The sequence below is a fragment of the Phalacrocorax carbo genome, chromosome 1, assembly GCF_963921805.1.
Source record: "Phalacrocorax carbo chromosome 1, bPhaCar2.1, whole genome shotgun sequence".
In the NCBI taxonomy this organism is placed as follows: Eukaryota; Metazoa; Chordata; class Aves; order Suliformes; family Phalacrocoracidae; genus Phalacrocorax; species Phalacrocorax carbo.
The window spans coordinates 57,395,308-57,417,365 of NC_087513.1; the positions used below are offsets into that span (position 1 = coordinate 57,395,308).

Here is a 22,058-nt window from a genome sequence, read left to right on the forward strand (position 1 = left end):
CCTGTGGGTGCATTAACCTGTGTCCTAGTCCCCGCTGGCAGCCTCCTGCCCGCTGCCCTTCCTGGCCCCATCCTGCCTCCAGCACCTTCTCCCTGGTGTTCCACCTTGTCTCCTGGAGCAAATGAAGAAGCAGGGAGAGATCTGCCTTATTGGGTTGCTGCAGCTGTATGTCATATCCCACCAGGACACCCTCCCTCCCACGGTAGGTCATGGACAGCCGTTCCCTGGTGGCCCCCCCACTGGCCACCCCCACATTTAGATGTCCTGTCTGGAGCGATGTGGATCCCAGAGCCCAGCCCCGGAGGGGAAAAAAAAATCCTTCCAAGGTCTGGTTTGAAACCACTGAAAAATATTAATCCTGGGTTCCTGCAAGTGGATTACAAGCAATGTAATATATTTGTTGTGTGAAAGAAGCACATAGGTACTGCCATTTTTATAGTTCTAATAGAAATAAGCTTAGTAGTGATGGTTATGAGGTTTTAATATATTCAGAAACAGCCTTGGGTGACCGGCCTGGTTGGGATAAATCCTGTCCACGCAGTTGAGGTTATGCAGGGGCATCTCACGGCAGTGCAAGGGGACCTCCTCATTGAGACGGGGCCGTTAGATATTCATTATCTAATCACTAATATAAAGCTGCTTTAATACAAACAAATGGATGTTTTAATTTGTCACCTCATCCCCAGGCAAATCGCAGCTGGCTATGGGTCTAATTTGGTTCCTCAAGGGTTGCATGGCCCCACCTGCTCTTGCCCCGGGGTCGGCTCTGGCTGCTGCCCTCCCTGTCCCCAGCCATCACCCGCAGCCATCTCTTTCATGTCTCCCTCCGTCGGCATATCCTTATGGGCTCGCTTGGAGTAAAATCCTTAATGATTAAAGCGTAAAAATATTATTCCTGGTGCTTATGGAAAGGACTAGTGAGTCTATTAGCATCCCCGGATTCCTTTCTGAATACATTTACATACATTTCCTCTCTGCCCATTAGGCTGGCTGCTGTGTCTTCCCTCTCTGCTGCTCCAGCACCTGCCGCACTGGGCTTTTCCAGCCGTGTTCCCAGGCTGGGCTGGAAAACACCCGCTTGGCCCCGTGAAACCGGCAAGGGCCCTTGCCTGCCCCTGCCAGGGCGTTGAGGCAGAGGTCGTTGTGGTGGGAGAAGAGCAGGTTAGAGCAAAGGAGAGCATGAGCAAAGGAGTGACGGGGTAGGGACGGGCTGAAATTGGGTTTGCAGCCATCAGAGCGGAGCCGCCTGGGATTTCAGCAGGGCTCTGCAAGGCCATGCAAGTGCTGGTGGAAGCCGAGCCCCAGCCCCAGTGGCCCCGCAGGTCCCTGGTGTCCCAGGTCCTTTTGCAGGTGGGCAGAAAGGTTTAAGTTGTGGAGCAGGGGTGGGAGGTTCTGGGGAACAGATTCAGGCTCCTTTACACGAACAGATCCGCTTCTAAGTCTCCAGGCCTCAATGTTTGAGAGCCCTTGTCATCCTCTGGTCCCTCTGGTCCTCTTCACAGCTTCTTTTCCCACCCAGGGGATGAAGCCTCCTGCAGAGGGGTAAAACCATGGTGGGTGGCAAAGGTTTGTTCTCTTCATCTTGTGCCTTCCCAAGAAGAGCTGGTCGGCCCCAAGCCATAGTGTTATCTCCTGCTGTGTCAGCAGGAACCTCCATGTGAGGTGGCCATCAGAGGGACTTCACAGCAACAGCACAGCCAAGCTCGCTCAGCTGGGACGTGGTGGTGGGGCTGGGGGTCTCCCCATGGGACATCCCTGTGTGGCATGCAGGAGGGCCATGGGAAGGCTGCCAAGAGGGCGAGGGGCACCTGGACACTTAGAGAAGGAAAAACTGGCACACAAAGTGGGAGCAAGTGAAAACAAACCTTCCCTCCTTGCCACAGCACAGAGCACCTTGCACTGGGTGTCTCCCTGCCTCCCGAAATGATTCCGGGCACTGCCACCACCCTGCACGGTGATGTTCTCTCCATGCCTCCTGTTTCCATGGCGACCACAAGGAATGTCACCAGGGTGACAGGGAGGGGAGTGAGCTGGGATTTGGCATTAAAACCGGGAATTTTGGGTTGTTTGGTTTCTTTTTCTTTTTTTTTTTTCTTTTAGTTCTATTTTTGGTTTTCCCTTTCTGCCTTCGCTGATCTGGGAGGCTCCTTCTCCTGCAGAGCCCCTGGGCCAGGCGCAGCAGCTCCGTTGAGGGCCCTGCCCACCTCCGCATGTCCTGCAAGATTATGGCAATGGCATGAGAAGGTGGGAGAAGGGGGGGTTCCTTCTCACTAAACCATTAGTTTCCTGCCACCAGGAAGGCTTCTGTGCTTTTGCCTCTAGAGGTGCTTGGCTGGGAGTCCCCCTCCACTTCTGCTGCAGGCTGTGGCTCAGGCTGTATCCAGACCCCCTGGGAGGGCAGGCAGTCCCCACAATTCATCCCAGAGCGGACCCAGAGAGGCAAATGATTCGGCATTCCCAGAGGGGCTGGGGAACGTGGTGGGGTTGAGCATCATGGGCCACCTCCATCTCTCACCACCTCTGACCCTGTGACCAGGACAGCTTGGCCAAGGCAGTCCTGGAGCACTGGGGATAGAGATGGGATGGTCAAAGGAGGATGGCAGAGGGAGCCTAGCAGGTGTTAGGGAGTCCAAAACTGTGTTGTCTGTTTTAAACATTCTAAGTCAGACCTGCCCAGGTCAGAGAGGGCTCGAGGACTCATGCTGGCTTAGCTGGTGTTGCAGGGAAGTGGGACCATGTGTGCCCAAAAGGGCTGCTGGCATGGTGGCTGGTGGTCTCACCAGGCAGGGGAGGGGTCAGGCAGCATTTTGTCACCTTCCCAGGAGCTCCTGCTTCCCCTCCACCCATCCCTCCATCCCTCCATCCCTCCATCCCTCCATCCCTCCATCCCTCCATCCCTCCATCCCTCCATCCCTCCATCCCTCCATCCATCCATCCATCCATCCATCCATCCATCCATCCATCCATCCATCCATCCATCCATCCATCCATCCATCCATCCATCCTTTCACCCCTCTATCCATCCTCTATCCTTCCTTCCATCCCTCCAAACATTCCTCCATCCCTCTTTGCCTCCTTTCCTCCATCCCTCCATCCATACCCCCACCCTTCCATCCCTCTGTCCCTCTGCCTCCCCCATCCCCACAGCAGCATCGGGAAAGGTTGGCGGAGTGGGGCTATTTTTGGGACCGTCTCCCTGGCAACGGCTGCCACCACCGTCTGTGGTGGCTTTTCCATAGGTGCTAAAATATTCCACGCTTCTTATTAAAGACGGTGCCGGTGGAGACGGGCGGGGGTGGCGAGTGTGAGCCACCCCGCTGCCGGGGCCGGTGGGCCTGGGGTGCTGGGGTACAGCACCCTGGGGGCACAAGGACAGCAAGGGGCTGGTGATGTCCTCCATGCAATGTCCCCATGTCCTTCCTGATGGCCCCAGCCGTGGCGGCTGCCTCTTGGTCATGCCAGGGTGCCACGCTGTGCACAAGGTGCAGCTATTCATCCTCTTGCTGTGCAGCTGAAGGGAAATATGATGAGGTCTTAGGGGGATCTGGCGATGAGGAGTGAAAGGCAGAGAGCTTGAAACCCAACCTGAAGCCGAGGGGGCTGCAGGGGTGCACAGGTGCCTGGTGGCTTCACCCACCTGAGGAAGGAGCAAGATACCTCAGCAGCATCTTAATCCCTTTACTGCATGGAGGGGAAAGGACTGTTGCGGTGCCAGCGGGCCGATACGCTTTCTGGCAGGGCAACCGTGGAGTTCCCATGCAGTAGTTCTTGGGATGCAGCCCCACGGGCCCTGGGGACAGGTCTTTTAGGAAACCAAGTCACCCCTGAACCTCAACAGGTCCCAGTAGTGATGGCTGCAGAGGGGGTGGAGGGAGCAGGCTGGCACTGCTCCATCTGGGCACCGCAGCTCCCCAGGACCCCCAGTTTGAGCAGCGGGGAGCAGCTGTGGTTCAGCCAGGGCGAGCTGGCTGGTGCATGAGGCTGCCATGCTCCCTGTTTGCAGCTGCTCATCTGTGTGGAGAGCTGCTAAAAATACCCTCTGCTCCCCCTGGGGTGGCTTTGCCAGGTGAGAGCTGGCTGCGCTCGCTGTGGCGCTCGCTGGTGCTGGTGGTGGATGGCAGTCCCTGCAGCATGTTGTGTGAGGGGGCACCCATGTGCCAGGGGATCTTGGGGTGATTTTGGGAAGGAGGGTCACGATTGCTTCAGGCTCAGGACCCAGAGGGTGGTCAAAAAGTGGGTTTTTTTGACCTTTTCTGACTTTCCAGCAGAGGCCTTAATGTTGGAGGTGGCAGATGAGCCATCAAGATGGAAACCACACCCACAGACCCCAGTGGCCTGGTGCAGGGCTGTCCCTGGAAGCCTGTGCCTACAGCCACTGCCTGTGGGGTCATGTTTCCCAGTGAGGTGGCCTGTGCACTACCCTGAAGCCCCGAGGGCTGGTCCCTCCTTGCCCGTGCTGCTCTCCCTGGCATCGCCGGTCCCGGCAGGATGGCCCCAGCACTGCAGGGTGGGGATGCCAGGCTTTGGATGCGGGGAGGCAATGTCCTGTGGGAAATGCTCTGCATGAGCTGGGACTGCCTGGTCCTTCCTCAGGGTGAGGTGTCAGCCCAGCACCCCAAATCCATGTGGGAAAAAAACCCCAACAGTGGATATTTCAGCCCCTCGCGCTAGCCTGGCAGGATGATTCGCCTCCCCGGGGGCACCTGGCGGCCCTGCCGTCCCCTTCCCGCTGCCGATGGTTGCGCTCTCGTCTCCCCCATGGCGGCTCCGCAGCGGTGCCTCCGCGGCTCTGAGCTCACACGCGAGGATGGGCTAAAGTAGCGGAAAGCTGTTGGATCCTACCACAGAGTTACTGACTTCTCAGCTACAGACTGCATAGCAATCAGCGAGGGGGAGAGGCAGCCAGGGAAAGGGAGCAGAGCGCAAAGGGAGGAAGAGTGGAAGGGAGAGGGGGGATTTGGGAACCAAAGCAGGGGGGCAGCAAGGCACACGGGTGAATAACGCCAGGGAAGGAGGGAGCCAGGCAGGAGGGGGAGACCTGAACCCGTCGCCGAGCCACGAAGGCACATCAGCGCTCCGTGGGATGGATGCTCCTGGGAGCGAAAAATGCTGAGGAGAGGCAGAGGCAGGAGGAGAGCACTGGCGTGGGCAGGGCAGAGTTAGGAGAGGAGCAGGTCGTGGCAGAGAACTAGCTCCTAGGGGGAGGGGGGGGAACCCCCAAGCCAGAGGCAAGTGAGGGCTGCGGAGAGACCTCCCTGATTCCTCTGGTCCAGCTGAGACGTTTCATGGTGAGATGGAGAAACCGGCCGCTTTCCCCTTCCTCTGATGTTGGCTCTGCACGGCTGGAGCAGGCGGCAGCCCTCGGCAGGACCCGGGTAAGAAGCAGTGCTGGAGCGCACCGCTCCCTTCACCGGCATGAGACCGGGAAGGGTTTTTTTTCCTTAGGAAAATAACGTATTGTTTCATCTGCGCTCGCTCTGAGGAACAGCTATAAATATAACTTAGGGAGAGATGCGTGGCTTCATGTGAGCGTGCCAGTGAATAATAAAGTTGCTTGTGTGCACGGTGTATGCACATACGGCTACCGGGGCGGCTGCGGGCCGAGGGGCAGGGGTGGGTACCTGCCTGTAAACCTCCCCAACTTCCCTCCCACCCCTCGCTGTCCTGACTTCGGTCGCTTTGCAGGTAACTTCTTCATTTTTTTGGCTCCCTGTGTTTCCTTAGTGACTGCTGGGTCTTGCTTGTTGTTTGTTTCTCCTGCTCCGTGTGGGCAGTGATCCCGGCCAGTTCCCTAAGGCAGCCTGGAGGAGAATGGAGCTGGAGACCCTTTCTCCAAGCACTCGGTGCGACCGGGGCCGAAGCAGCCACGTTGGCTCTCCTGCTGCCTGTGGAGCTTTTTGGGCTTCAGATCTGTCCCCCTCTCCCTTGCCTTCAAGCTCTTCTAGTCCCAGCATGGCTGATCCTGCTGGCGGTGGGCCAACATACCCCAGATAGGCAGGGTGCAAAGGCTTTTCTGGATACTGGGTTTGGGTGAAAGAACTCGGGAGGAACTCTGTCCTTCCTCCCTGTTGGCCAGGCCAGTGTCCCTGCCAGGGCAGGAGCCAGCAGGAAGGTTTGTATGGTGCGTGCAGGTCACGTCCAACATCTTTGGTGCCACCTTCAGCCTCTGATGCCATCCCTCCTGGGGAAATTGCTTGGTGACAACCAAATCCCTCTGCCAAGAGCCTGGGCTCTCCCATCCCCACTGCCCATCCCCGGCTCTATCCACAGCAAAGCAAATGGCAGCTCTGGGGCCTCGCTCTTCTCCCCTTCCTCCCTTCACCCCTGCTGGGGGGTGCACTGCAAAGGGCAGACAGTGACAGTGCACGCAGGGGACGTGTGGCAGAGGTGACATGTCTCTTAGTCTACCCTCCACCCCTGCTCCATGCCCTACTCGGCTTCTCGGGAGAGGGCGTCCACAGGAGGTGGGAGGCGTGGAGAGGGACCTGGCGCTTGGGGTGACCCAGGGTGCAGGAGGGACAGGGCGGTGCACAGGGAGCACATCTCCCTAAAGATGTGGGGACATGCCTCCTATCCATTTGCCATTGGAAGTGGCACTCACAGATGCCTGGGTCACCCCAGCACATGGCCACCCCTGTTTGTGGTCATTGACAGTAATAATAAATACAGGAGGAATATAGAGTCATAGAATCATTAAGGTTGGAAAAGATCTCTAGGATCATCAAGTCCAACCATCAACCCAACACCACCGTGCCTCCTAAACCGTGTCCCGAATATGTGCCTTAGGATGGAAATGTGAGCTTGGTGGGGACAGGGGATGGTGAGGAAGAGGAGGGATGGTAAGGATGGCAACAGACAGGATGAGCTGGAGAGGGCTGATCCAGAGGGAAGTGGGGTTCTCTCTTCTCCACCTTCCTCCTCTTCCATCTCTTCCCTCCTTGGATGCCAAGACCCAGCACCACGATGTGCTCTGCTGGCAGGGGGCTGGAAGTGGTCCTTGCCCCTCGCAGCTCCCTACCATGGTTTGTGAGGAAAGCCAGGAAGCAACGAGGTGGCCAGGGAAGGACTGAGTTAGCTTTCGGAACGGGTGCCTGCTGGCCCCTCTGGCTGGTTGGCCACCCTGAGCTCAGCTGCCGGCCACCACCCTGGGAGCAGCTGTGTTCCTGGGGTCATATTGCCGGTGGGAGGGTGCCAGCAAGGGGGAGGAGGACACAGTGATGGATACCTGTGCCTGCCGTGCGCTGACATCAGTGCAGACGCAGAGTGGAGCGGTTAATGGCAATCTGCCCTCAGCAAGTTCCCACTGTCCTGTCTCGTTATTGCACTGGGTTGGCTTAACCCGACAACACGGATGGGGATCAATAGATGGATGCTCGTGTCTTAGCGATCGATCCCTTACTCACACACGCGCAGCTCCCCAGCCTCCCGCTGGTGCTCCTTTTTCTGTGAATGGTAAGGACTGAGTGAAGCCGTCTGCGCTTGCCTCACAGAGCTGCAAAACCGTGTCGGGCTAAATTAATGTTCCTCGATGGCGCTGCTCCCATTCCCCTTACCAGGGTGGAGGGGCATCACGTGGAGCCCCTGGAGGCACTGGCACTTGTTTTCCTCTCCAGACAAGGAGGCTTTACCAGGGACGGTCAGTCTTGAAGCCCCTTGGGAGAAATGCTGATTATCTGGCAGTGGGGGAGCTCAGGATGGGCGGGGGCTGCCCTTGGGCCGGTTCTTGCCCTCAGACCTCTCAGGCTTGTCCTCCAGCAGTGAAGGTGGTTCTGTAGCACAGGCAGATGAAGGATGGGAGCCAGCTGCAGTGTGACCCTGTCCCAACAGCCCCAAAGACCTGTGCACCTCCATGCCCATCATCTGGGGAGCCTGGGGGATGGTTTCAGTATTCACCCACGGGTGCATTTGTGGAGGAGATGCCACCTGGGGCTGGCACCAGCCACACTGGTATGGCAGCACCACCACTGCTCTCACTGGACTTGAGGGAGTGGAGAATGGAGGACGAGGTATCCTCCGGCCCGGCACTGCCCCACGCTGCTGGCCAGGGACTCCTGCTGCCCCTCTGCATGTGCCTGCACCAGCCCCTGCCACCATGGCAGACGGCCTGCCCCTCGCAATCTGGACGGCTGTTTTATTTCTATGGCAACATTTCTCCTGAAACACTTCAGAGGGAGCCTGGTGCTGTGTGAAAATGAGGGAGGCAGCGTCCCCCACTCTGTCCCCTGCAAAAGGCTTGGAGAAAAGACCCCGAAACCTCTCCTGCTTCCCTCCTCACCTCCTTTCCTCCCTCCCCAGCGAGTGGTACCAGCACTGGTGCAATGAGCTGCCGGCCTGATTCTGTCTGCCTCTCAGCTGCCTGCTCTCCCGTCCCCTGCCTTCATCTTTACTCACCCCTCTCCTCTCACCCACTCCCTTTCTGCACCAGGCCACGGCATTTGCACCTGTGCAGAGGGGCCAGCCAGAAAGAGACTTATGGAAAGAGGATGTCAAAAATGACTCTGCTATAGAGGAGGGTACGAGAGCTGTATGGATTGGCCCCACCAGCAGCACAGTGATCTTGGGGGCTAAAGGGCAGTGGGAATCCCAGAGGCTGAACAAGCAGCTGCTTCATCCTTCTGAAAAGCTTGATGGCATTACAAGGAATCAGAATCATTTAGGCTAGAAAAGATTTTTAACATCATCAAGTCCAACCATTAACCTAGCACTGCCAAGTCCACTACTAAGCCATGTCCCTAAGCACCATATCTACAGGGCTTTTAAATACCTCCAGGGATGGGAACTTCACCACCTCCCTGGGCAGCCTGTTCCAATGCTTCACAGCCCTTTTGGTGAAGAAATTTTTTCCTAATATCCAATCTAAACCTCCCCTCGTGCAACATGAGGCTATTTCTTCTTGTCCTATTGCTCGTTACTTTAGAGAAGAGACCAACACCCACCTTGCTACAACCTCCGTTCAGGTAGTTGTAGAGAGCGATAAGGTCTCCCCTCAGCCTCCTCTTCCCCAGACTAAACAACCCCAGTTCCCTCAGCTGCTCCTCATAAGACTTGCTCTCCAGACCCTTCAGCAGCTTCGTTGCCCTTCTCTGGACACACTCCAGCAACTCAATGTCCTTCTCGTACTGAGGGGTCTCAAACTGAACACAGTATTTGAGGTGCGGCCTCACCAGTGCCGAGTACAGGGGCATGATCACTTCCTTACTCCTGCTGGCCACGCTGTTACTGAGACAAGCCAGGATGATGTTGGCCTTCTTGGCCGCCTGGGCACACAGCTGGTCATATTCAGCTGGCTGTCAAGCAACAGCCCCAGGTCCTTTTCCACCGGGCATCTTTCCAGCGACTCTTCCCCAGGCCTGTAGCATTGCATGGGGTTGTTGTGACCCACCAGTAGGACCCGGCATTTAGCCTTGTTAAACCTCATGCACTTGGCCTTGGCCCATCGATCCAGCCTGTCCAGATCCCTCTGCACAGCCTTCCTGCCCTCAAGCGGATCAACATTCCTGCCCAACTTACTGTTGTCTGCAAATTTACTGAGGGTGCACTTGATGAAGGGGTGCTTGCCATGGGCCTAGACCCAGCAGCCCCAGAAGTCCTCTCCTCTTCTGTCCCCATTGCTCCCACCACCAAGAAAGAGCCTTGTATCTGGGTGGAGGTGCTCAGGCAGAAGCTGTGGCAGTACCAAGTGCCAGCAGGCGAGAGGCAGGTGAGCAGGCAGGGCACCAGCAGGAGCAAGCATCGCAGCCCAGAGGAGCAGGGGTCCAACAGCAACCCATAACAATGAGGGGGGGGGCTATTGCAGGTGTAGCAGTGTGCAAACACAGCTGCCATGTCCTGCTTTGCACCACTCTCCCCCTGTGCCTGACCCTGTCCATGCTGGCTTCACCTGCCACGTCAGGGAGCCAGGGGACAGGGGAAGTAGGGTGGGATGGTCTTCTGTACCACAGGCGTCGGGCAGCACTTAGGCATGATATCTTTCAGGTGCATTTGTTTAACCCGACCAAGCAAGCTGCAGCGATACAAGTCAGCATCTTGTAGTGAAATAGTCAATCCACTCTCTGCGGGAGTGCACTTTTCCAGCTTACCTGGGATGCTCCCTCTGCTCTGTTTCTGGTGCCCGGCAAGCATGACTGAAAGGGGAGAAGTTGGGACCCTCTCCGAAGGCTGGTGGCTCCACTGGGCTCCTTGTTGGAGTAGTGACAAGGGTTTTGGGTGGAAATTTTTTTCCCTGTCACTGATGGGTTAGCACTGAGCAGCCAGGCCAGGCTGGGAACTCAGCCCTTGTGCAGCAGACAGGTGTGGAGCTGCAGCTGCAGACCCTCTTGGTTGGGGGCTTGGTGCAGAGCAGGCTTTGCCCTGGCTATTGCTTGCCCTTTGTGGCTGTCGCTGTTGTTATCATCATTCATACCCCACTTGCAAGTGCCTGCTTTGCTGGGCGCTTTGCAGAGGCACTGGCAGACCGTCCCTGCCCTGTCAGGAGCACAGCCGCAGTGGGCAGGCAGACAACACTGGCCACCCTTATCCCTCTTTTCCTGCGCACTGGTAGTGATCCTCATTCCAGACTAGCCAAAAGCCATTGAGAGGCCATGTGCAGGCAACCCTCCTGGCCAGGCTGGCATGGGCTCAGCAGGGGGTCTGTGCTGGAGAGACGCTGAGGTACACGGACACTGCTGGGGATGGCCTTTTGGCAAGGCTCCCACAGGGCAGGATGCTCATTGAGGGGAGATCCTTGGGGTGGGGGGGCTAGGGGAGATGCCCTTTTCACTGATGCAGTCATGCAGGGAAGCTGGAGGAGGTGACCTGAGTACATCACAGTCACCTGGGATGTGGAGACCTTGGGAACACCCCAGTGCTTTCAGTTTTTCATCTCTTGCGGGTTTTGTACCAACCCTTTGGAGTTCAGTCCATGGTTTTGGCAAGACAGCTGCTGGGGCAGCCGTCAGCCCCAGCACTTCCTCTGGAACAGAGGGGACATGGTCTGTGCCCTGGCTGCCACGAAGCCTAGCTCCTATTTGGTGAAGAACACCACCCAGGGAAGGCCAGGGGCCTTCTGAGCATTTAATTTTCCCTGTGATGCCAGCCATGAAGAATAACACCCACCTACCTCACTTGACAAGAAAAAGCAGGGACTTCTCCCCGGCTGCCACCCCAGCAGCATCCTCTCCTTATGCTCCTGCTCAGCTGCCCCCTCAGCCCCTACATCTTGCCCCCCCCAGCCCTATTTCGGACAGAGGATAGCAGGTGAGCACCCATGGTAGTCCCACCAGCCCTGCCATGGGGCACCCCACCTCTTGGCCAGGATTCCGGGGAGCGGTTGGCTGCTCTTGCAGCACCTTTGCCTGGACAGTGCGGCCGGAGCAGGGATCACTGGGGCGGCGTGCGAGCAGGCAGGAGGTGATGCTGTCACCTTTCTGTGCCTCTTCCTGACTTTGTCATCCTGGGGACCTTTGTGTGGATCCCATTTTTATCTGTGTTTTCTCCCTCTCTCTCTTTCTCTCCTTCTCTCTTGCTTTCTTCTCTCCCCCTCCCGTCAGTATGTGGGCTGATCACTGCTCAAACTTTTAATTCAGATGGTAATTGGAATAATAATACGGGCAGAATCCTTCTGGCTCCGTTGCTGCAGCTGGCTTCAGGGAGCTATGAATAGCTCTGAGTCACACACTGAGATGGTTTAACTTCAAATCATTTTGTTTTGTTTTCATATTACCCATCCCCAGGCTCCAGGGCTTCACAGGGGGGAAAAAAAATCCCCCCCCTTCTCACTACACCCCAAAATATAAACCGAGCAGAGGCACTTTAATAAAAACCTCTTTTGGAGAGAGAAACTGGTCAGCGGATCATGCCTTGCAGGGCAGATGGGGACTGTTGGCACTTACTCGATCTATTTATAATTATTGAACGAAAAGGCAGAAGTGTGTATATAAAAATGGTATAGAGTTGATTACAGCTTCCTCCCCTCACCTTCCATATGTCACTTGCCTTTTTAATATGGTAAAACTCTCCCGCATGGTGACTGTGCCTTCGCATGTGCTCGTACAGCGCCTAGCACCCAGCCCTGCCGGCACGGAGGAGCAAGAGCTCAGCCGCTGCCTCTTGCCACAAGACAGCCCCATGGCACTGAGCTGCCCTGTGAGGCCTGGCATGAACCCCAGGAATATTTGTGAGGAAAAGGAGAAGAGGTGGAGTTACGAAGAGGATGGAGAGGACAAACCAAATGCCGTGGGTCTGCGAGGCTCTGCATAAAACCACAGGGGTCCCCTCTCTGCTGCGGGAGTTTCCACCCTGACTCCCCAAGAGGCGAGAAGATGTCTGCTGTGTTGTCACCATGCTTGAGCCAGCAGGATGGGTCTGTGGATGCTGATCTCAAAGCCAGACGGTGCTATGCAGCCGGTAAGAGAAATAAAGGCATGAAGCAGAGCGCAACCAGCGGCTGCGGTATTGACCACAGACAGGAGGGAAGCATTTGCCAGACGACTCCAGATAAAGCAAAGACTAAGAGTGTAAAAATACCCTGGGATTTTTCCATCGTCGTTCACGGTGTACATCCCAGAGCACCAGATACGGTTGTTATAAAAAGAGAAGTGGGGGAGTGCTTCAGCGTGGACTTTTCTGTTTCATGAGACTCTTCAAGTGCAAATTTAAGGAAGGATTGACAAATATGATCCACTCTGGCAGGGGCTGGAGAAAGCCTAGGACGTGCGAGGTGATGCACCATGTACTGGGATGGAGCGATGGAGATATTGCATCAGCACCATGTGCCGTGACATTATTAGCCTCAGATTCCTCAGAAAGCAATGGCAGCAGCCTGGCCCCACGCATCTGCTCAGGGTCAGAGCAATGCTGGGGTGGCAGCGTGGGCTGATGCAATGGCTTGTGCTGCTGGAGTGCGGTGTCACCCGGGAAGGCGGGGATGACTGCAGCATGGCAGCAGTGTCCCCAGCATCGCTGAATCTAGCATGCAGGAGGGGGAAAGTCGTTGGGAAGGAGGGAACGGCAGCCCAGGCTGCAGGGCTGGAGGCGGCTGTTTGCCCCGGAGACCCACCTGGCAGTCAGCTTCAATGCTGCAAGACGGGCTGCGATGCCCATGCTGCAGCAGCTTCCTAAAGCACTGAGGGGCTTCCTCAGGCCATGAAATACATGGGTGTTCATATATGCTGGGGACAGGAGGGGTGGAGAGGCATCTCTCAAGACCGCAGCCTCCTGCCTAGCATCTCCCAGGGTGCCCCATGCTGCACCCACTGGTGGGGTTTCACCCCGCTACCCAGGAGTTGCCACTGACTCCCCAGCTTCCTCCGTGTACATGTGGGTCCCAGGAGGCAGAGCAAACTCCAAGAAAGGTCCTCGGGCAAGCTCCAGGATTCACACCTCTGTCCTCGGTCAGGCTTTCCTCCGCCTGGTCTGCACAATAGGCAGCTGCCTGTTCAGGATGGGAATGGCATCCCCTTTTGCTGGAGGCATCTCTGAGCCTTCCCCCCTCATATCATTTGTGTTTCAGGTTTCCAAGCAGCAACAGGACCTTTTCACAGCCATTTGAACAGAGTTTGCATAGGGTTCAGGCTTCTGGCATGGCCCCTGGCCTTGCCAAGATCGTGGCACCTATTTTGCAGGCAGGGATGTCAGCAGTGGCCCTGGGCCACCAGCTGCTTGAGGAGGGACAGTGACTACATCACCTCCCGGCATGGCTTCTCCAGGGGGCTAATGTGAATGCCAGGCCAATGTGATGGCAGTCCCCAGCCCAGGGTTTCTCGCCTGTCTGTCTGTCTTTCCCATGGTGGCACCGCACGCTGTGGGGGTGTGTTGGGGTGGAAGTGGTAAGTGGGTTTATTTTCGTTCGTCTCCTGGCTCGTGCCGCTCTGAGTTTGTGGCGGTATTACTAACGCTTCCCTGCGCCAGCTGGCAGCCGGGGATGAATCAGATCGGCAGCACCATGTCGCAGACCCCTCGCTGGCTGGCCAGCTTGGGGCGATGCCTCTGGCCAAAGCGCTGGTGACATCTCCTGCCTCTGCCCAGGGTGAGTCCTGGCACCAAAACACCAGCAGCTTGACCTTACTGCCAGACATCTCTCGGTCTCGTCTCACCCTCCCGCAATTAACCTGCGGCAGACTGCGTGGCAGGATTGTCCACTCTGCCCCATGTTGTCGGCTCAGGGCTGGCTGGTCCCTGTCCCTAATGCTTGCTGTGGGTTTCAGGTGGCTTCATGAGCTCCTCTGTGTCCACTGGCAGCACCCCTGAGCTGGGGTTGGTTCTGCAGCCAAGGGGACCTGGCTCATCCTCCTGCTGCTGAAAAAACAGTTTTGCAGTTGATCAATTCCTCGCCCCACTGGTCATGATCTTGCAGCAGTCAGTGAAGTCACACGATGACATCACAGACCCTGGAGATTCTTGTCCCTGCAGCAAAGACACAGAGATGCCTGGTCCCCCCCTCTGCTCCCTCCTGAATACTCTGTGATCTAAATGGAGGGATTTCGGTGACCGCCTCTTTTCCCACAAGCGTTGCTTAGGCTGCAGAAGTTGGCACACTGCTTGTCAGTGTCACCGGCCTGTGTGATCTAGGCTCCAGGAGGATAATTTGGATCCTCCCACTTGCCAAAAGCGTCCTGAAAAATGTCACGGCTGCTTGGCATCCCTGGGACAATGGAGAGGGCCTGCCCAGAATCTCAAGGCTTGGGAGATGATGATGATGGTGATGATGACAACGATGATGAATTCAGCTACCCCTGGCACTTCACACATCCTCCGCCCCAGTGCAAGAGCCATGACAGCTCAGGTGACAGTCAGGTGGAGGATCTGGGGGAACCCATCCTATTGTCCCTAAATTCTGGGCACTCTTACATGGTGAAAGACGAAGGAGTGAAAAATAGGATATATGCCAAGATGTTGGCCAAGCATGCACTGGAGCTTGAGGAAGAAGCTCAGGAGTTACAGGAACCTTTTAACAAAGACATGAAAATGCCTGGCAGCTTGTCTGAAGAAGACGACCACAGCTGGACCAGAACCTATCACCTTCCTGTGCATCAAAGGTTGCATGTGTCCCAAGCCGCCAGTACAGCACTGTGCAACCCCTATGACTCTTTCCCGTCTAGCACGGGCAGGCACTTGGGGATGGATGTGTTTGCCAAATGGGCCCACACCAGTGACCCTTATCTGGGGTACCCAGAGTGCACCAAGAGAGCAGAGCCCCACATGCTGCACGAGGAGGCCATTGGGGACAGGGAGTTGCCGTCCCTGCAGCTGACCTATGATGTGCTCAGGGAGGAGAATGACATGCTCAGGAGGGTAGTCAGGAGCATGCAGAGCTCCTTGGAGAACCAGGCATGCACGGTGCGGAGGCTGGAGAGGCAGCTGAAGACCAGCCTGGCCAAAGAAAGGAAAGCCCAAGAGCTACAGTCCTTTCTCCAGCGGACTGAGTGGAGTCTCCAGCTAATGACCCAGCGGGCTCTGGAGGCAGAAAGCAACGTGGAGAAGCTGAAACAGGAGATCTTTATTCTCCGGGGGGAGCTGGAGAGCTCCAAGGTGGAGAACAAAAACCTGAGAGCAGGCCAAGCAACCAGCCTGGGTGCTGTGAAGCACAACATAGATTTTGCCTTGCAGAACCTCCGCAAGATAATAACGGGTGCAAACTGGTCCATCAGACAGCTCACCTCTGGAGCAGAGTCACTGCATTTTGTTGCTGAGGTTCTTAGATCTACTGGCAAAATTTCCAATGCTGAAGCAGAAAAAGAGCTATGAACTCAGTTCTGTGTGTGTCCTACAGATGAGTATGGACCGAGACCATGGAGCTCCCACTACAGCCTATACTAAAACCATTTTCTCTCACATGCTCGAATGTGTGTGTTCAGATTCATAGCCTTTATACTTCACGGAAATATTCTTCTTGTGATTAAGTACAAATTGCAGGTAGTGATGTAGTTTTAGCTGCTGATGTTCTGTTTTGGCCCTGCAGAGCCTGCAGCAAATATTTCCCAGGCTCTGAGGTGCAAGGTCCAGCCGTGGTGCAGGAGGCCATGCCACAGGTCCAGCTGACTTGAGCTCCTGTGTGGGAGCCAGGAGGAAGCACAGCAGCATGGGATGCCGTGCTCTTACACAGTGTACCCATCCCTTCCTGTAGCTGTGTCAGCCAGAAGTGGAGATGAGACAGACAGCCCTTGTGGTACCTGCATTTCATCTGCTTCCTTTGCCCTTTCTCTGTGAGGCGGAGAAGGTTAGGAGCAGAGATCTGGGTGCTGCGGAGCATAATTTCAGTGGGCAGAAGCTGCTTAGGTCCTCCATCCTCTTCTTTGGGAGGCGGCCACCACCTGGGCTAGGAATCTGAAGTCTTTAGAAATTGTGCATCTATTCCTGCAGCTGGGGAAAGGGGTAGTAATGGTCGTCAGAAACCTTTAGGAAGTTGTGAAGTATCCATCCGAGAGCTGTGGCGGTGCCTTTCCTCTGCTATCAGTGTCAGTGCTGGCTAAAGATGAGCTTGGCTTATCCAGGCTGGCTAAGGAAGGTGCCGGTTGGAGAGGATGCCATTCCTCTCCTGGCTGGAGCTGGCATAGAGGGGTATACCCACCCCTCTATATTGCCCACCTTTGTCACCTCCTAAGGACCTGTGGGACCCTGCAGTCCAAACTCACCATGTAATCATTGAAGATGGGTCTTAGCTTTATCCTAGTGGGACCATCTGTGGGCATAAAGTGACCTTCCTTCATCACCTAGTCATCCCTCAACATTTCTGATGAATTTAGGTTACTGACCCCAGTTTCTGCTGAAGGTTCACCCACCTGCACAACAAAATTTCCCGACCCTCCTTAAAGACTTAGATGCTGTAAGGCGATGAGGGAGTGGGTGCTGCCAGAGTTTAGTGCCGAAGTGCTTTTTCCTGATGGGAATTTTTAGGCAGCTGTTCACTTTTACCTCTGTATGGTGAGTTGTGGACTACAAGGTTGCTGTCTTCTCCTGGTCCCATAATATCCCTGGTCTGAACAACCATGTTTGTGTTGCCACAGGGCTTAAACTGCCTTAGAGTTTAAACTTAGAGAAACTTAAACTGCCTTGGTCTCTGGAGGAGAGACTGCTGGTTAATCTTCATCCCAGATGTGACAACGGCAGTGCTTGCACATCAGAGGTGATATCTGGAGCTCCCTACTTGCTGTGTTCTAGTCTGTGCTCCTAACTGGGGAAAGCTGGTGGTCACGTGGTCACCCTTAGCCACATGAAGCCCTGTTCGGTAACACTGTTGAGGAGACAAAGATGGTTCTCACCAGCTTTTCTATCCCCGCCAACGCTACTTGCTGTTCCTCTCTCCTGCCTGTGCATGACCTCTTGCAAGCAGCTCTAAACCTTGGATTTGACCCAGAAATCCTTGGATTTGTCCCAGATATAGCAACCATTGGTTGCTTGTCGGTGAGGCTGGGAGGAAGCAAACTAGCTGGCTTTGTCTGTGTCCTGCGCTCTGCACAGGTTACAGTGCAGGATTAGCATGGGTGTACAAAGCTCTTCCTAATCTGTGAGTCATTACCACCTCACTGCATTTCACTTCCTAGCAGCTCTAGGCAGGTGGGAGAGGTCGGCTCTTGAGTCTTCGGTTTCCCCTTTCTTCAGTTCAGGGAGGACCAGGCTGGGACGTAACATCTGCTGGACATCCTCCCCAGGGTCCTGCCGCTGAACTGCCCCTTGGATGCTGTATGCAGAGCATGTCACAAGGTCTGTTTGCTCTAACCGTCTTCTCCTCAGCTACCCCTAAGCCCTTCCTTTCCATCAGTTCTCCCTTTTGGCTCCACCCATCACTTTTCTTCTCCTCTTTGAAACAGAGGGATGTTTTGCACCCCTTGGAAATCAATCTTCTCTGGGTCAGGCTGGGCTGATGGGGCTTCCCGAGGGCTGCCTTGCATGTCCATGCTTCTTTAGCCCTTGTATGTGAGGTAATTAGCCTGGCTGAGCTCTCATCCTACTGTAAGCTATGATATTAATATAATGGCTCAGGGCAAGGGCCCTGCAAGCTGTTCAGCTGTTTTGCCCTTCATCTGGAGGGTGGTAACCAGCCGGCCCTGCATCTCTCCTGTTAGTAGATCTTAGGGAGCGTGGGAGCTGTGGGCTGTGCAACCCAGTCTGCATCCATCAGCTTTTCACCTGCCTGAGCCAGGCTGCGGCATGGTGCCCCATGGACACTTCCAGACCCCTCCTAAGCAAAAGGCTGGGAACCCTGGACCCCTTCTCTGGGACTGGGATGGGTGCTGTCAGGGGACGCTCTGACTGGGTTTTGCTTTATCCTTCTCTGCAAGGCACATGCCCAAGAGCTATCGCAATGGCAGCATGGGCCCCAGCTCACCGGAGGTGAAACCCAGAGGAGCCCGGTCCCATGTGAGTGCTGCTGTATGAGATCCCGTGCCCTCCCTGCTCCCACGGCCCCCTGACACCTGATGATACAGTGAGCCATGGGCAGTGTCCGAGTCAACCGGTGAGTAACCCCTTTCTCAAGGACTGCTGCTGCCCAGGGTGGGCTGGGCTCCTCATCTGGCCCCTCAGGCCCTATCTTCAGCCTGCCTTTTGGTATATTCTTCTCATATTGTCTGCCAGGGTTTTCCTGCTCCAAGGTATGGCTCCTCTCTCCTTGAATCCAAGACACACCGTACACGGGGGCAGTACTCAGAGGAGGAGTACTACAGAGGAGAAGCAAAGTGCTGCATGGTGCTGGACCAGAAATTACAGATTCCACTAGTGCTGCATAAGCCCCCTGTCCCCAGGGGTCACAACTCCAGCCACGCATGCTTCCCCGTTCCCTTTTCCCATGAGAGGAGGATGAGGGTCACGGAGCCCATGCTGGAGGGCTCCAGCAGACATGTCAACACTGTGGTGTGGGAGGGAGGCACTGCCAGCCCAACAGGTCCTGGGAAACCAGGGCTCAGTGGTCTGTGGTGGGTCTGTGCACTCCCTTGATTTCCTCAGTGGTCAGAGCATCTTCTGCCATCACGTCATTAAGGAGTATCTGCAACAGTAGACCCAGCAGCACACAAGGGGTTGTGGTGGTGCTGTCTGCAAGGAAGAGGAGCCAGAGGGGCAAACATATCCCAGAAGGCATGTGGGGAGCTCCTCCCAGGGAGATCTGCCAACACTTGGCTGTTGATCTCCAAATTACACCTTTGGCTTTGGATGTGGGATGCTGGGAGCCACGCGCGTTGCTGTGGCAACAGAATTGTCCTGAGCACAAGAAGTGTATAAACATTGTCACTGATACACCGTGAAACCAGTGAGGAGAGTGGAGGAGAAAATAGAAACTCATGGCCTTATATAATGTCAGGGCCAAAATGCGGCCAGACTGCGGGTGCTTGCTCCCAGGCTTCCTGGCTGTCCTAGCTGCTGTCAGGTTTCGAAGCCTGGGGTCCCTCACCACAAAGGCTGGAAGGAAGCTCAGCGCTACAAGCTTCTCCTGCTTTTCTGCCCTGTCAGGGCTTTGCTGGATACAACCTCCCGACAGCAAGACTTGCAAATATTGCAACTGAGCTCCACCAATTTGGTCAGTGTGGCACCACAGTGCAATAACCAGGGAAATATGCTCTTCTGAACTTCAATGCCATGCTGACGTAGCCCTGTGAGACGCCCACACGCCTCCCACCCTCACTATCTTGGTGGTTATTGTTGTTCTTCACATATTTTTGCTGGAAATGCCTGTTTCTTCTCTTCCAGGTACAGCATCGTCTCGACCGAAGAGGATGGACACAAGGTCTCTGCACTGGGCAGCATGAATGGGCACAGCCGAAATGGGAAGGGCCATGCCCCCCGTCGGAAGCACCGCAACCGCTTTGTGAAGAAGAACGGCCAGTGCAACGTTTACTTTGCCAACCTGAGCAACAAGTCTCAGCGCTACATGGCCGACATCTTCACCACCTGTGTGGACACACGCTGGCGGTACATGCTTATGATCTTCTCCGCCACCTTCCTGGTCTCCTGGCTCTTCTTTGGCTTCCTCTTCTGGTGCATCGCTTTCTTCCATGGTGACCTCAATGCACCGGCAGTGGGAGGTGGTCCCTCTCTCCTCAAGCCCTGCATCATGCACGTGAACAGCTTCCTAGGGGCTTTTCTTTTCTCAGTGGAGACACAGACAACCATTGGGTACGGCTTCCGCTGTGTGACTGAGGAGTGCCCACTGGCCATCATGGCAGTTGTAGTCCAGTCCATTGTGGGGTGTGTTATTGACTCCTTCATGATTGGCACCATCATGGCCAAGATGGCGAGGCCCAAGAAGCGGGCCCAGACCCTCCTTTTCAGTCACCATGCGGTCATCTCTGTGCGGGATGGCAAACTGTGCCTCATGTGGCGGGTGGGCAACCTGAGGAGGAGCCACATTGTAGAGGCCCATGTCCGAGCCCAGCTCATCAAACCCTACATGACAGAGGAAGGGGAATACCTCCCCCTGGACCAGCGGGACCTCAATGTGGGCTATGATGTGGGCCTCGATCGTATATTTTTGGTCTCACCCATTATTATAGTTCATGAGATTGATGAGGAGAGCCCACTCTATGGGATTGGCAAGGAGGAGCTGGAGACAGAGAACTTTGAGATTGTTGTTATCCTGGAGGGGATGGTGGAAGCCACAGCCATGACCACCCAGGCACGAAGCTCTTACCTTGCTAGTGAAATCCTTTGGGGTCACCGTTTTGAACCAGTTGTGTTTGAGGAGAAGAACCACTACAAAGTGGATTATTCGCGCTTTCACAAAACCTATGAGGTAGCCGGCACACCTTGCTGCTCAGCCCGGGAGCTGCAAGAAAGCAAGATGACTATCCTACCTTCTCCCCCACCTCCCAGTGCCTTCTGCTATGAGAATGAGCTGGCTCTTGTCAGTCAAGACGAAGATGAAGATGATGACGAAGTGGGTGTGGTGTTAGGGGGCAGCACTAAAGAAGAGGGAGGTGTTATCCAAATGATGGATTTTGGAAGCCACCTGGACCTGGAGCGGCTCCAGGCAACTCTGCCCCTAGATACAATCTCATACCGCAGGGAGTCAGCCATCTAACTACTCCAGCCTCCCCATTCCACACCCATCGCCCACCATCTCCTCCTCCATTCTTCACCCGTACATAGCTGGATAAGTCCCCTGCCCACACAAAAATGCCTCCTGTGACTGCCACTCAACCTCTGAGTACATCAAGGCCTGGAGCTGCTCTAATATACTCCCTTCCTCATGAAGTCATACTGCCTGGAAGAGGAGTGAGAATACACTACTCTCCCTGTGTGTGCAGCTTGTGCTAGGATACCTTTCCTGCCCAGAGACAGGAGAGCAGCACGCCTGGTTTCTCATCTCTGGAGAGGTGACAGGAGTCCCTGCCCTCAACACACAGACAGGGACCCACAGCAAGTGTTTCTGCTGCCGAGACAAAAGCAGACTTCCTGTTCCCTCTCGATGTGGGTAGGCCCCATGGCTGTCAAGAGTCATGACCGTCACTAGGAGAGGACCAATACCTAAGCACTGACCAGATGAGGATGGATGGGATGGTTTAGGACTCCTGGAGGGAGTGGGGAAGGATCTCAAGGGTGGGGTTTACTTGCATGTTTATTGCTTGTTGCACATGACTCTGTATATAAAACAGAACAAGAACTGAAATCCATATTCTTCCACTGCAAATGCCAAGCTAGGAGACAAGGACACTCTATGTAGCCTACTCTGCAGTCTCCTTGGCTTTTGGCATCTGTCACCTCCAGAAGAAGCTCAGCTCCATGGACTCAGACCCAGTTCTCCCAGTCCTCTTAAAAATCATGTCCTGCTCCTCTTCTGAGATGCCTGGCAGAGGAGGCAGGGCCCTGTGCTTGCACACTCAGACTGCTCCCTGGCACAGCGCAGCTGGGGTGACAGACAAGTGACCTGACTGGACAGCAAACCCTCTTCTTGCTCCTATCACCTCCTCTGTTCTTCTCCCTGCTGCCATCAGCTGTAAGACTGAATTTGTAACTATTTATTTTTAATAAAGTCTAATATCCCAGGGGGAGGTTTGGAAGCAAAGGAGAGACGCCAAGGATGCAGCCTGGTATAGAGACTGATGAGTTATTAGTGCTGGTGTTTGCTGTTTGTATGGCTTTGGCGCCTG

At 55.3% G+C, this 22,058-nt stretch overlaps 2 protein-coding genes across 3 annotated transcripts; both read left to right on the forward strand.

The window, feature by feature from the left end:
- The first annotated feature begins 4,963 nt into the window (after positions 1-4,963).
- On the forward strand, positions 4,964-21,917 carry KCNJ4 (potassium inwardly rectifying channel subfamily J member 4). 2 transcript variants are annotated; one of them, XM_064454512.1, is made up of 4 exons: positions 4,964-5,375; positions 17,578-17,679; positions 18,258-18,433; positions 19,660-21,917. In XM_064454512.1, the coding sequence occupies exons 3-4, from the start codon at positions 18,411-18,413 to the stop codon at positions 20,987-20,989; spliced, it is 1,353 nt and encodes a 450-aa protein (XP_064310582.1). In that variant the 5' UTR covers positions 4,964-5,375; positions 17,578-17,679; positions 18,258-18,410; the 3' UTR covers positions 20,990-21,917. The 2 variants fall into 2 exon arrangements, with proteins under 2 accessions (XP_064310582.1, XP_009504989.1); XM_009506694.2 differs by lacking the exons at positions 4,964-5,375; positions 17,578-17,679 and having other exon boundaries at positions 18,107-18,433.
- On the forward strand, positions 14,599-15,723 carry LOC104046535 (endosome-associated-trafficking regulator 1-like). Its single transcript, XM_064454534.1, has one exon. It carries the CDS (start codon positions 14,599-14,601, stop codon positions 15,721-15,723), a length of 1,125 nt encoding a protein of 374 aa, XP_064310604.1.
- Positions 21,918-22,058: the final 141 nt, after the last annotated feature.